This window comes from Poeciliopsis prolifica, unplaced genomic scaffold, assembly GCF_027474105.1.
Source record: "Poeciliopsis prolifica strain line A6 unplaced genomic scaffold, Auburn_PproV2 SCAFFOLD017, whole genome shotgun sequence".
NCBI lineage: Eukaryota > Metazoa > Chordata > Actinopteri > Cyprinodontiformes > Poeciliidae > Poeciliopsis > Poeciliopsis prolifica.
In genome coordinates, this window is record NW_026562392.1 from 1,150,785 (window position 1) to 1,165,722 (window position 14,938).

Here is a 14,938-nt window from a genome sequence, read left to right on the forward strand (position 1 = left end):
CTGTGTTATTTCATTTTATTACTTTTGCATGCTTGTTGTGAAGGGCTCATTAAGACGGTGTTTAGAGCGGTGTGTACGGCGTTAGCTTCAAGTGGTAGCTTTAACTTGTAGCAACGAATATTTACAAGCTGTCTTAATTGAGGATGGCTTGGAAATCCATGAAAACTTAAACAAAGTACATAGTATTGTTTTATTTGTGTCTTAAGTACGACTTTGTCTTTTATAGCAGTCATAGTTTCTGAAAGTGGAATAAAGAGCCGCATTCGGGTATACAGTTGTGACGTCAGCGCGGCAGGTGCAAAGAGCCCATTGCTGTTCGTTTAAACAGTCGTAACTCGCGGTGCGGTGAGTAATTTATTCCTTCCTGCTGGTTCTGGAAGCCGTCATGTTTGGAACAGTTATTCTGAGGAGGATGCTAACCCAATGCCTGAGGCCTGCAACGTTTTTAATGCTAACGAAGCGCTTTACTAATTCAATAAACTGAATAGTGTGTGTGATACATCCAGTTTCATAAATTCAGAGTTGTTTGTTATTATGTATAGAAGATGTTTAAAATGTCGTTTGAAAGAGCTCTGAGAAAATGCTAAGTATCTTTTTACCTATCCAATGGGGTTGTAATATTTAGTTGCAGCACTTCCTGTGATTAATACCTAATTAATGGATGGGATTCAGTCTGTGCTATTGTTCTAATGTGCTGAAAGTTAACTATGCTCTTAATGTGCATTGCCCTTGGTTTATTACTGAACAGTGCGGTTTATTAAACTGATACATCTTAACCTTCACCATTTTCCTGACTCATTCACAATAACGTCAAAGTTGCACTGCATTTAGATCTCAGTTGTAGTTAACATCAAGCATGTGGGTGTGGCTTAGTGTAAAACTTTCACTATTTACCATGAAAGATCAACATTAAATGACTTCCAAATGCAAGATCACAGCTGCATCATCACACTTCCTCTGTCTTTCTAGAGAACAGCCCTGAACACATTTCCATGGTCACTTGATGACCTCACTGTAGTCCCGCCCACTTTTAAGAGGCAGTCATATTTTTTTCTGCTGTATATTTTACTGTTATTCTATCATTTATATGGGTTTCATCATGTGAATACTGACTAAAAACGATAACATGATGAACTCTATGAATGCTGGCTGCTGACCGAACCGCATTGGGGTGTAGAAATGACGAAATGCATTACTTCGCCATGTGCATATGATCGGCTCTAAATGACACGTGGATCATCGGACTGGCGCCAAATTGGATACGTATGAACTTTGTTGACCTCTAAAGAGCAAAACAGCTTTGAAATGTATTTTGGCTCCACTGCGCCCCTACACTAATCCGCCAGCTATTTCCTCGCTAAACCAATGAATCTATACCACATTTTTTTGCATCGTGAAGGATAGCCGCCGAACGCACAGATGCGTACCGCCTGGAGGACGGGCGCGGAAACTGCGCAACAACATCTGTCTTAGCACGTGCGCAGCGTTGATGGAAACTGAGCAACAGCTTCCGCGGTGCGGGCGGAGGCGCTGAAAACTGCGTGAGAGCTTCTGTGGTGGCTGGCGTGAGGCGGCGGTTGCTCGTACCCCGCGGTGGCAATAGGCCGGAGCGGCGCTTGGCTGCGAGGGCCGTTCGAGGCTGCTTGCAGCTTTAATTTTATTTTATTTTTATCAGATATTAATATTTGATTATTTAAAATATTTAAATGAGACAAGAAAACAAAAAAACACTGAAGCAGAGAAGGAGGTATGTACTTTTCACATTAAGGTAAATTATAACATTCAACAAAGCTAAGAATAGGCAGTGTTTTACATAGTTTGAAAGAAGGATTTTTGTGGCATGAGCTAAAATCTGTTACTGAAATTTTTTCCAGATACTTTAAAGGACTGACTGTCCTTCATCAGTTTCATCAGTCCATCTGACTGATGAAACAAAGTTAATTTAAGTTAGAAATAAACACTGCAGGTATAAACTAAGTATATAGAACAAGTTGGTTTGATTTTGGATGGATTGTGTATATTATGAGTAATTTGGGGAATCATCCGTTCGCACACACACTTTGGACAAGTCAGAAAATGTAAAACCCTTACTTATCTATATAACATCTCTCACCTACAACACAGAAGCTACATTGCATACTCTAAAAGGTAGAATCCAGTGTATAGACTAATCCTAAAATCTCATAATATTCTTCTCATAAATACATCTGCTCATTTAAATTATTGTAATATCAATGGAGTTTGAAAGTATAATAAATAAACTTCTCAGTTTTTAACACCCAGTAGTAGAGGAGTCCTCCAGTGAAGATGGAGAGAGTCTTCACGTCGGCTTTGTCTGTCCTGGAACTGCAAAGATCTGTTTAACACCATTTATTTACCAAGACTAATCAAAATCTAATCAAGCAACTCCTTACAGTGAAGTTGTAGAAATTGAAAGGGTGGCCCTAAGTTTATTAGGTCCGACATGTTAGAACGTCTGCAAACGGACCTAAGAGGTTCTTGTTAAAGATGCACCTCACCCACACCAGATAGGTAGTAAAGGGCTTTATGTTCTCAGAGAAAGTGTAGTTCTGTTGAGGAAGGATATAAGGCATGTAGGTGTTTTCTCCCTGCTCCTGGATCCATACCTCGTACTTAACCTCTCTCACCTTCAGGTACTTTAGATTCCACGGGATCTGCCAAGAGACTGTGAGTTTGGCCTCATTAGGGGTTTGTACTGATGTCTGACAGTGGGCTTCTCTGACCCGGCCAGGGTGAACTGTGCTGGCTAGTTTTGTTTTCTTCGGGCTAGGCTTACTGTTCATGCCTTCTTTGAGGACCTCAAGGAATGACGGAATGTCTACCAAAGTATCCTGGTAGATCCGGAAAAGCCATTCCGGGTTGCGACAGCACAGGTGCCTTGGGACATCTGTACTTGCCAGGATGCGCTGCTGCTCATCTTTTTCTAAGTGGGCAATGCCGCCTTGCTCCCACGGTCTGCCTGGATGGGTGACAGTGTTTTCCTCCTTAGAATTCCTCCAAAAAATGTAGTGAAGGTCCATGCCTGGTAGAGTGGCGAGGGTTTTATATGGAGTATACTGCTCTGGGTTCACAGCAAAGGGGAACAACTCTACCACAGTTGCACCTCTGGGGAGGAACATTGAGGTGATGAGCTGAGCTCCATGCATGCTGACCAACATGGAAGCAGCGCTAATCACCTGGATGATACTAGGAAAAGACTGCTCCTCCAAGGATACCGTCACCACTCTCATCTGGAACTCCTGGGCTAAGGCCATTATTAGCTCTGCTTCATTCAGAATTAATCTTGTTGTCGAGCGACTAAACACAGCGATGTATTCATCTTTCTTGTCTCTCTCCTTCTCTTGCTCTGAGCTTCCTCCATCCTTCTCTGCCTCGTCCTGCCTTGTTATGTTCATTTTCTCCATTAAAGCCTTGGCAAAATGTCGGATCTCATTCCCTGAAACCAAAATGTTGGCTTTGGGCCCCTGTGGCTGAACAAACCCATACTGGTACCAGGTGGTCATTTTGGACAAACCAACATAAGATTTAGTAAAACACAGTAGCTTTCCAAAGTTCCTCAACTGCTCTTTAAGAAGTGGCTGCTTGCTGCTGAGAAGTCGATAGAGGTCAAAGTGTGGCCCTTCACCCCAGCCTTCCATGAACACGAGACGTGCCTCATCGTCCAAGTCGGAATACTGTTTCATAGTAAAGAAAGCTGGGAGGAGATCATCGTGGAATATGTGCATAAGATTATCCGGATTGAATCTGTTGAGGATCAGAGTCACATCTGGTACAAAAACGGGTTTGGGCATGAACTTTAAAGCGGCAGCTGGGAGTTCTAAAAAGTTAAAATATTGGGTGTTGTGATCCTCTACTGAGGACAAATCTAGTAGAGCAGGTTGAAAACGCCTAGATCCAAGATTAGGCAGCATGACAGAGGAGTTGGAATGGAAAAACACAAACTCCTCTGCCTCGGAGGAGTAGCACAAATAGTCAAAGCGGCAGATGCGGTCGGTGTGCATCTTGCCAGTACACACCATGCGGGTGCCATGTTCCTGGAGAGATTGCAGGGCAACATGGTAGTCAATGCGGGCCTGAGAGAGCTCCTTGGACTGCTGTGTCATATGCAACTCCTCCTCCAGGGAGGCTGCATGATCGCTTAGTTTGGAGTACTTCCAAAGCAGGGCTGCAATCACGGAGACGAGTAACCCGTTAATTAGCGCACCCAAGCTCATCCTGCAGCCCACCACAGACGCTCGCATCACTGCAGCCACTGAGGACCCGGCGCCCAACTCCCGCTGGCCTCCAACCTCAGAGGGAAGTGGTAAAACATTAACTGCCAAGAGATGACCTGAAACAGAGAAGAGAATATGGAGATGAATGAAAATTCATTGGTATCCCCATTAAAGGACAGCAAAAAAAAAAAGCTCCTTTTTGCAATAGCGTCATCGTACTGAACAACTTGCTGACAATGGCATCAAAAAGTTGCAGGATGGAAACTCTCAAGAGGTATGCGACAGTGAATGCTACAACACTGAATGCTACAACACTATGAAATAGACCTGGTAGAAGACTTGGTACAGTTCAACAGTAAAGAGGTTTAATAATGTGTGGAACAGCAGGAGTGCCAATAATTTTGTCACTGCTAATCATCAGTTTTTTTTTTTACCTTAAAATGAGATTAGCTTTGAAAATATTGAATAAATACACTTAACATATCTTATACTGCTGCTGTAATAAAATGTGAATTAATCTGGAGGCTGTTTCCACATCTTTATCAGAGCTGCCATCATTTTCTGTGACTGTTATGCATGAATACATCATTTATGCATATCTAAACAGAGCTATACATATTTCTTTCCTGCCCTGCAGTTTGCCTTTAGATGTGAAAGAGTACAAACAACTGACCTCCAGTCAGTAAGTATCAAAAACAAACATAATTTGCATTCATATTACAGTTGCACAATGTACTAAATTGCAAAGGCCAATAAAATAACTGCAAGTGACTGCTTGGACACAATATTTGTTAGAATACTATATTTCATTAACACTTCAGCTGTCAGGCATTCACACTCTGCATAATGATAATATTTGGCTCTGAAATTATGTTTGGTGGTGATGTGTATTGGAAAAGAAGGGACAGTGTGAGGAAACCGGAATGAATCTCATCCATGTCTGTATCAGGTTTAAGCCAGTGTTTCTTTACCCTGGTTCTCACGGCACGCTGCTCTGTAGGTTTTCGCTGTTTTCTTGCTTCAGTCCAGATTATTTCAATTAACAAGTGTTTGCTGAACTGTAATCAGAGGAATCAGGCGTATTAAAACTGGGAAACATCTAAAACATGCAGGGCAGTGTGCCACAAGGACTAGGACTGAGAAACTGGTTTAAGCAATAATATACATAATAAAAAAAAACATTTCTTGATATTGTGCAACTCTGATTCTTAATCCATTTTGTGTGTGAGATTATGCTACTTCAATAAGAGGGAAATTCATTTTGCACACTTACAATTTGGGGTATGAATGAATATGGATAAGTCTGTAAGCTAATGAGAGTAAATACTAGTCCAAAGAAAAACAACAAATATTCTGAATCAATTCTCAGAGTAAAAATGGCCAAGACACTAATACAGTGTGGGTATTTTAGTGAAGCAAACCCAACAAATCAATACACAGACCATATTCAATCTTTATACAATGGATTCAGACATCCATCATGTGGCCTTCGCTCTCACCTTTAGAAACAATATCCCTTTACTTTTGCAAACCAATTCTTCTCACCTTATGTCCACCCTGATATGTCAGGACAAATGAGACTGCGAGCAGGCACAGAAAGGAACATTGCTCTCTGCTCTCCTCATCTGCATACTGAGAGAACAAGTGAGTCATTGAGAGACGTCAAATCAAAGGAACGGCTAATGGCCAGCAGCTGCCTGCACACACAAAGCAACTGGCATGCTAAATATCCCTTTAAGTGCTAGTCTATTTAGCTAAACAGACTTACATCAAGTTTATTCTCATCATTCAATCATCATCATTCAATCACTAATAAGGATAAATGGAAGTACACACTAATAATGTTGCAGTGTCTGTCAGAAGCTGATCTCTCAGCAGGGGTTCAAACTCATCTTCGGCAAGAGTCTATGTGAACACTGAAATCTTAATTAATTAATTCACTAAGCTTTGAACAAAATGCCCCTTTATCACATGCACTGAATCATTTTGCCCGTGTTGCCGTCATGCTGCTGCGCTCTGCTGCTGCAGTCTCTTCCCTACTGTTTCCATTCAGTCTCTGAGCTATTTCTGACATCCATGCAATTGCAATGTCACTGGCAACAGGGTCACCTTTTTAGTTCAAACCCAATGGAAACACACAGGCACAACACAGGCACAGTAAGAATGAAGCAATGAAACGCTGGGTTTATGAAAGACTACAGAAAAATTCACATCTCAATGGTCATCTTGAATATTTAACTAAAAAGTGTAGTTAATGACTGATCGCATATTTCCTGATTATAGGAAATATAAACAGAAAATAGTAACAATATTGAGAAAAATAAAAAACATAAATCTTAACTTTGATGCATAAAACAGATCAGAACCTAGACTGATGTGGTCTCAGTCTAGGTCCCAGAACCTCCAACACCAAGACAAAGGTCCAAACTTTCAAGGACCAGAATTTCCAAGACCAAGATAAAGATGCTCCAAGACCAAGACCAAATGTTTAGAGTTCAACTAATGGGGATTTTTTTTGTACACAGCAAAATAGAAAAATGAATGGTAAAACAGTAAATTATTCAAAACTATTTTTAAACTAATAATTATCACGATAAACTAACATTTAAGGTATTAACTTCAGCCATACATTGATGATACATAATCTGGGAGATGCAGCAACAAAAGGACTTCCAGAGTCGCACTGATCTGACAATCGTTGCTCAGCAGAATCTGATGCAGATAAAAAAATGATGGGGATGTCCAACAGCTGAGCTAATTTGTAAAGGAGTGAATGGATTTGAAAAGGCTGCATGAGGATCATGACAGAAACTGAGCCTCATGCTTTACAAATTGCTCAGGTGAATACTGCAAGTTGCAAATCCAGTTCCAATAGATCCATAAATCCCAGAGCATGTCCTGTAAGCATACAGCCTCCTGGATCTAGGGACATCGACTTGTACAAAGAGGGAGAACAAAATGATCCACAATGGTTGCTTGGTTAGTGTGGAACAATAATTTGTTGTGTAGTTGTCTGTTTGTTGTAGAGATGATAAGTGCTGTAATGATCTGGTAGAGTTGGTGCTTGGTAGCCTGGGGGGTCTAATGCATTTTAATCAGAATCCTGGATAGCAGTGGCAGAGGGTTCTGGGAGGGGAGTAGTGCACGGTCACACCCAGATTTCCAGGCCTCCTCCTTTGGAGCAACCCAACTGTTTTTCCTCGACACCACTTACCCATAGCTGCCATTTTTCAATTAGTTCCAGAAATGCTCAAAACGTCCTTAAAGCAACGGTCGACTCGGAGCTGAGTTTTTCGCCGAAGTGTTCCCCTTTCTTCCGGACACCTGCTGACCGTGACAGTGTGTTGTTATTTCATGTTATTTTTATTTGGAGACCTCAACATGGAATGTCAGCTTGGATCAAGTTGCCGGGACCTCAGCGTGGCATCATGGAGGATTAATGGCCCAGCAGCCGTTACCAGGTTAAACCAAGACAAGTGTCCTCTCACTTTGCATCCCTTTCTTTTTCATTTCCAGACAGACTATTAAAGCTTTGCAATTTGCTCCAGAGGAAGAGACAGGGCAAAATCACTGGCTGCCTGATAACAGCCACTGAGTGTGAGAAAACCCCCATGGTCTGTATTTGACACGTCACATATCTGACAACTTGTCTATTGCAAGCTTAGGGTAAGTACTTGATTTATAGCACACTGCTTTATGTTGTCTTTCCTCTCAGAGTACATGGGCTGCTGTGGGCTTTTTCTGAACATTTAAGTGACAGAGACAAAAAGGGAGAAAATGAAATGTCAGCAAAATCCCCTGTAGAACATGACTCCAGCAGAGAGCAGGAGGAGCATGTGGAGACGTAGCACCAAAACAAGAACTACACGTCTCCACTATGGTGTCCAAGTCTCCTGCATACACACAGAGAGACACTGGTCTTTAGTAGGACACTGGTATTAGCACAGGTACTGCCAGTTTCTCTCCTGTTTCTGATTATTTAGTGCATCTTTATGCACCTCAGTTTGAGCAGCCGTATCATTCTTTACACCAACAATGACACGGCTGTCTGGATGTCAAACTATCACAGAAAAACAAGTGAAACCCAGAAATAGATTTCATTCTTGATGCCATATTTATAACTTGCAAGCAGAGAAATGGAGCAGCTCAAGAACATGTTGTCCACACTGACATGAACAATTGGCTAAATTCTATTGTTCAGCTGCACTGTCATCTGAATGCAAACACTTTTTATGAAAGATTTGGTCTTTTCACACTAATAATGTTGAAACCCTGGGAGCACTTGACAACCTGCCAGCAACGGCGATGTTTTAGCAGGTTTTTTTTTGACCGGATCTCACCACTGAACCTGCGTGTTCTGAGAAAACAAAGAAACCTGTAGTTTAAAGACAGGTTCCTGATGCATAAAAAGATATCGCTGCAATCTGAGATTTACACGTCAACATTGGAAGTGTAAACTTGCAGGAGCACAGAACACACATCTTCCTACAATCACAGGTACATCCTCAGAAGACGTCTGACAGAGCAAAGAAGTAACAAAAATGTTTATGGAGACAATTATTCTGATTTTAGATAAGAAAACAGTCTATAAACAGTTAGAACTAATTGGGACTGGTGGATAGTTTTAGAAACTAGAGTGGACTCCCAGTTTTTGTGGTGGCTCAGGAGCTCAATAGCTGTGTTCTTATCTGGCTGCGAACAGCTGTTATCCAGTAAATTCATCTACAGTCACATTATTCAGTCTTATTATAAGAAATGACAAGAGAAAAATAATCAATCCTGGTAAATAAGCAGCCATAAGGAGCAGAGTTTGGGATCGCTTTGTAAATACCGACACTGTTCCTGAGAGACCCTAGCATGCTTTATACTTATTAGTACGATGGACATGATTAATTAATTAATAGTGAAGTTCCTTGCCATTGCAACTGCAAAATGGTTATTTCCCATGAATAGCAAATTGACTACAAATGAGAATATATCATGTAATCAGGAGTGAATGGTACAATTCAATAGGGGCACAATGGTTTGTTTTGGTGCTTATTATCCTCATGTGTTCACAGAGACAACAGCATTTCAGTTCCACAAAACAGACCTAGAATGAGAAAAAATGTCTTGTGAACATCTGTGCTGTGATGCAGAGATGACCTCCAGGTCATGTGACCAGGAGGTCACATGCAGGGTTTAAAAGCACACACATAATTGTTTCTGTGGCGAATACTCTAAAACAAGTTCTCCTGACATCTCTAAGAAAGGAATAATGAAAGGGAGATGTCTGAAACACACTTCATGTAAAGAGCTTCACAACGGCCCTGCAGCACCTTGACCACAGGTCACATGGAGGTAAATATTCAGTCGGGTTGAAGGGTGATTTCTGAATGCCAGGTGGCAGCAAACATCAGCCAGACATCTATAGAGGAACCTTCCTGGCGCCTCCCACCTGACTGCAGCAGACCACCATGTCTTAAAGGGGTAGTATTATGCATTTTCCAGTTAAATAGAATAATTTTAAAGCACAATAAAGAAATTATGTTAACTTCCGTTGTTATAAAAATGCTTTATGTATGAAATGTGATTTAAAATAAATTAGACTTCATATTTCAATGCCTTGAAATTGGGTCTCTGTTTCTTTAAAAAATAAAACTCTTGCTCTTTCTGAAACTCTGCCATCAATAAGTCATCACAACATGGCTCCTCTCGTGACCCTTTAATATTTTTACCAGAGTTGCATTCAGAAGTGTCTTCGATAATGAGCTAAGCTAATGCATCGTTCCAACAGGTGTTGCTAATTGTTGCTGGCTAGTCTGAAGGAGTTGAGTGAAGGAGTCATGGAGGAGGGATGCTCTGTGAGGCAGAATCAGAAACTGCAGCTCTGGAGAAAAACTGGGTCCTCAAATATCACCAGTGAGTTTTCCACAGCCGAATGGTCCCCATGGAGATTCAAGGATTTCTTAAATATGCATGAAAGAATCAAAGCAACACTCCAGGTATTTTTGACAAGGGATTAACATCACAGCATATTGTAAATCTCAAAAAAGTACATTTTACATAAAACTGTCATTTTAAAATTCTTATTTATCCCACAATTTATGCTTACTGAATTTTACATTTATTCAACCTAGTTTCTAATTATTGATACTAAGAGTATACTGCCAAGTTTAAAAGCACAATTGAAATGTTAATGAAATATACTGTAATATTCTACCAAATATGGTGTCCAGGATCGTTTGCGATCGTTAACTGATACTGGATTGACTTTTGTGATTAAACATTGTTCAGTTGTAAGTTCAGTCACTTCTCAAAGCAAACTGCAGGGCTGTGTATAAACGATGCACACAAAAAATAGAATATATTCCTTCTTTCCATCTACATTTATTGGGAGCTCTGGTAAAGATGTGGATGAGGTTTATTTCTACATAATCAACCAGAAGCAACCAGAGAACTCAATTTGAGTCTCAGTTCTGACTGAGGTTAGAAGCTACACATGACTACGTTTGTGATGGTAGGGGAAAAAATCCCTGGCATCACACCACAAAAACCAAATGACACATAGAAGGAGTCTAATGGTTGTCATGGAGATGTGATGAACCTGAGACGCCTCTTTTTGCTGCAGGTCTCCAGCAGAGAACTTTAAACCGGGTTTTCCCTGCCTGAACATCCCATCCCCCCTCACAGTGTGTAGGGGGAGATAAACATGGGTCCTCTAATGGGACTGTCCCGGTGTGCCAGTAAATAAAAACATTTGTTTTATTTTTTTATTTAGTTTATTTTCTTTCTAAACACAATACTATTTTTAAACGTGTTTTAGACCAGAGTGTAAAAAGCTAAACAATCAAGTGCATATAACTGTCAATGTAAATTTAAAGTGTTCAGCTTTTACTTGCATTTTTCATTCATATTTGACACTACGATGACAGCCAGCAGCTGGACCCGCTCCGGTTCTAAACATGCTACACTGAAGCATCCAGCTGTGTGTCTGCTGCAGCTCTTACTTGCAGTCCCACGAACAGCCCCGGTCCCAGAGACGGCGTTGCCTGTGCGGCTCTGTGAGGGCAGTCCGGAGGTTAGCTCATTCAGGCATCAGCAGCTCGCCAGTCCGGAGCCCCAATCCGGACACAGGAGCACCCCGGTGGAAACGGAGGAAACACCGGCTTGTTCCGTTACAGAGAACCACCCCACCTCACCGTGTCTGGTTTTGGACCCGGCCGGGCGGGCTGTCAGGGCACAGAGAGGGCGACAGAGACATAAACACAGGCAGCGGAGCCGCTCGGAAGAGAGAGAGGCGTCTGACTGCAGACTCTAGCGGAGCTCCGCAGGAAGCGGAAGTAGCTCCGCTGGAGAAGGTGGGCCTTCAACATTTAGTTTCGCCTCTTTTTAATTATTAGTCAGTCAGAAACAGCAGCCAGAATTTACAATTATGTGACCTCTTTACTGAATTTACAAATTTGAATAAAAACTACTTAGAAATCACTAAATATACAAATATAAGGGTCTCGTTATTATTGCTTTAGCGCCCCCTTCTGCTTGGGCGTTAGAACATGAGGCATTTATTATTACTGAATTCAATTTAGTTTCAATATATAATGACAACGATTTGGCTGCTAGTACGCACTCTTTTTATTGTAATGAATTTTTCATAAGTATCTGTCTGCTAAGGCATGCACTGTGAAAACTGGTTGGCAGTAAAAAAAAAAAAAAAAGACTGGGAAAGAATTTAGCATTACTTCAAATGTTTTATTTACAAATGCAGCTTAAAGTAAACAAGCAATTATTTGTTTGTGTACTAATGATTTTTACACATTCAACTTAGTTTCTCCATACGACCATATGCAAAATATGCAAAAATAAATCTAATACAGGGTCCTCTATTATTCCAGTTCAACTCTACTCATTAAACAAATACACCCAAGTTCAGATTATAATTCAAATAGTTGGAAAGTTACTTAAGGAAATCCAAAAATTCCTCACACTGTCCATGTATGTAGCATAAGTGGAAAGGGGAACCTTTCTTTTTAACAGGAAGAAATCTCCAGCAGAACCAGAACCAGGTGGAGTGTGAGCAGCCATCTGCCATGGCTGACTGGGGGTTTGAGAAGACAGAGCATACACACACATTTAAGCCTTCACCACCAGACATGATGTATGGAGGTCATGTAGCTAAAAAGGCAGTTTCACTGTCATTAAGTCGGTCACTGCTGAGTGACGATTTGCTTGATATCTTGGAAACAGAGAGGAAGGATGCCAAAACAAGACACGACTTCTCACAAGCATCCATATTGAGGATGTAAGAAATGAGTTTCCCCTCAAGAACTCTCAGGTCGATACACACCAGCTTTCTGACCATGTCACTCATATTTCACACACAACTAACTCCAACGGAGCCATTGGGAAGTTCTGCTCTCCCACATTCCACACCAAATGCTACAGGAACAGAAGGCAGGTCTCTCCTTCTGTGGGTTAAATCCTGCTGTTTCAGAGGAGTTGTGTGAGTGTGTGCCCACACGCATGAGATGACCTTCAGATGCTGCCGGACAAACACTCATTTCTCACCTGTGATTTACTTTTTCACATTATCAGTGCAACAGTGTAAAGGAGGTCAGCTATCTGATGAACTGCTGAAGAAGGCGTTGCTGACATGACATTTGTGCAGGACGCGGTAGCATTCGTGCTGCGCCGCTGCTCTAACTCCCTCCATCACAGCCCTAAAGAAGTCGGCTTGCAGGTTTTTTTCTCAGAGACAACTGGGAGCTCTGAGGTTAATCCGTTCAAGTTTGAAGTCAGGGTTTTTCTCTTATCGACTCTCTCCATCTCTCCTCTCTTAGCTTTCTCCACCATTGATGACCTCAGACACACACATACACACCCACACCCATGCACACCCACACATGTCAGTGCTTTGAACTGTGACTAAAGCCTCCTTGTGTCTCTGCATTTGTCTTTGAACTGTGTTAAAGGTTAGAGTAGCTTCTGCAGATTGTGCAGGACAAGAGCATATAAAGTTCATGCTGGAAGGTTCCAGCTGGTAGCTGTAGATTCACTGTCAGAGCATCAGGGAACAAACATGCCTGCTGTTTCCAAGCAAAGTCTTGGTAATGTGATCATATAACCTTTATATAAAACTTTATTCTCTTGAATAAGGTTATTCTTGCTTTATGGGTGTGAAAAATTGACTTTCCAGGACTTTTCTAAAGTTGAATGAGATCAGCATGCTTTTTTTCTTTTAGGGACAATAATCTGGAAAACCATATTTATCCTTAATATTGCTCCTTTGTTATTTACCTACATGTAGCTTTAATTTGTGACCTACATTTTCAGAAATATTGCAGTCTAGATTTCACCACCTTGAAACATATCAGCAGCCAAATCCTTCTTGAACCAGCCTGGTTTAGAAAAACATATTTATTTCTCGGTCAGATCACTGTAACACATTATTTGTTGGAATCTCCAGTCATATAACTCCATGCAGAAGTTTCAACATCACTCATCTTAAAATCTGTACACCAGCTTCCAGTTAAACAAATAACAAGTTTTAAAATCCCACTAACTTGATCTGCCCTGTTTTGTATCTTTCTATGATGCTAAAAGAATATAAATAACTAATATATACATAGTTGTGTATGTTAGTTATTTTCTCCTTTGTGCAAGAAGAAAATAATTCTTCACAATTTTTTCCCCTTAATAACAAACACCTTAATTTGAAAACTTGATCTTGTGTACCCTTTTATTATCTTTGACTAATATTTAAATTGGTTTGAAGTTTTAAAACACTGAAGAGTGATAAACATGCAAAAAAAAAAAAAAAAAGGAAGTGGGGCAAAAACTTTTTCATCCCGCATAGTTTAAATCTGACTTGATATGGACGGATTGAATTGCCGTTTTCTGTACAGAGCCTTGTGACGATGGCACTGTACATCGTTTGGTTTGTTTTTGTCAGGGGTGACAAAAATAAACGGAATTGAGTTTAAGTACAGAAATAAATTGGTGAAGCTGCTTGATCTGTTAAATGTTGGCTGTTCATATTGAATGAAGATGGCTTCTTACACTCCTCTTTCGAACAACGTGGAGATTCTGCTGTCATGAACTCCTTGTCCTTGAGACGTAGCTGAACTGCTGAGTCCTGAACTGAAAGCTGACTGTCCTGATCCAGAGCTGCATACACCACACCATTTACCCCGTGTTGCTCTGTTTAGTCCTCGGGATGAAGTAACCGTGTTGTAATCCTAGAAAGACACTAAGATTTTACTTCTTAGTGTCTCAAGTACTTCAGTCAGAATCATCCAAATAGTAAAATGACATCCAGTCCCATCAGGCTTTAGTTCTACTTCACATCCTGCTTCTGTGTCTATTTTTCTCTCTGTGCTCATAAGAACTTGACACCACAAAAGCTGCATGACTGCAGCAATGATATCATCCAGATGGGCTTTAATGAGCCCAATGTAATATGTACTGCCTGCAGCCATTAACTAAGAGTAGTTACACGATTTAAAAAAGCAGCCACAACATTGGAGTGAAGCATATCAACAGGGAATAAAGAAAGGCAGACATGACATCTCATTCAGAGCATTTATTCAGAGATAACACAGAAAATATCACTAAGCCATAAACTGGAGAATGAGTGGAATTTTTAATCTGAGTTAAAAAATTATTCTGGACTATTCACATATTTAAAAAAAACAGTTAATCTTTAGAAAAGTGTCATTTCGACA

The 14,938-nt window shown here is 40.8% G+C and overlaps 1 protein-coding gene across 1 annotated transcript; it reads right to left on the reverse strand.

The window, feature by feature from the left end:
* Nucleotides 1-1,731: 1,731 nt before the first annotated feature.
* pomgnt2 (protein O-linked mannose N-acetylglucosaminyltransferase 2 (beta 1,4-)) lies at nt 1,732-11,489 on the reverse strand. The gene is made up of 2 exons (XM_055041809.1): nt 11,225-11,489; nt 1,732-4,351 (listed from the first exon to the last, which is right to left on the reverse strand). The coding sequence occupies exon 2, from the start codon at nt 4,260-4,262 to the stop codon at nt 2,454-2,456; it is 1,809 nt and encodes a 602-aa protein (XP_054897784.1). The 5' UTR covers nt 4,263-4,351; nt 11,225-11,489; the 3' UTR covers nt 1,732-2,453.
* Nucleotides 11,490-14,938: the final 3,449 nt, after the last annotated feature.

What these genes read in the sequence shown, in the direction of transcription:
- pomgnt2 (XM_055041809.1), bottom strand. Translation starts at nt 4,262, where the DNA reads ATGCGAGCGTCTGTGGTGGGCTGCAGGATGAGCTTGGGTGCGCTAATT.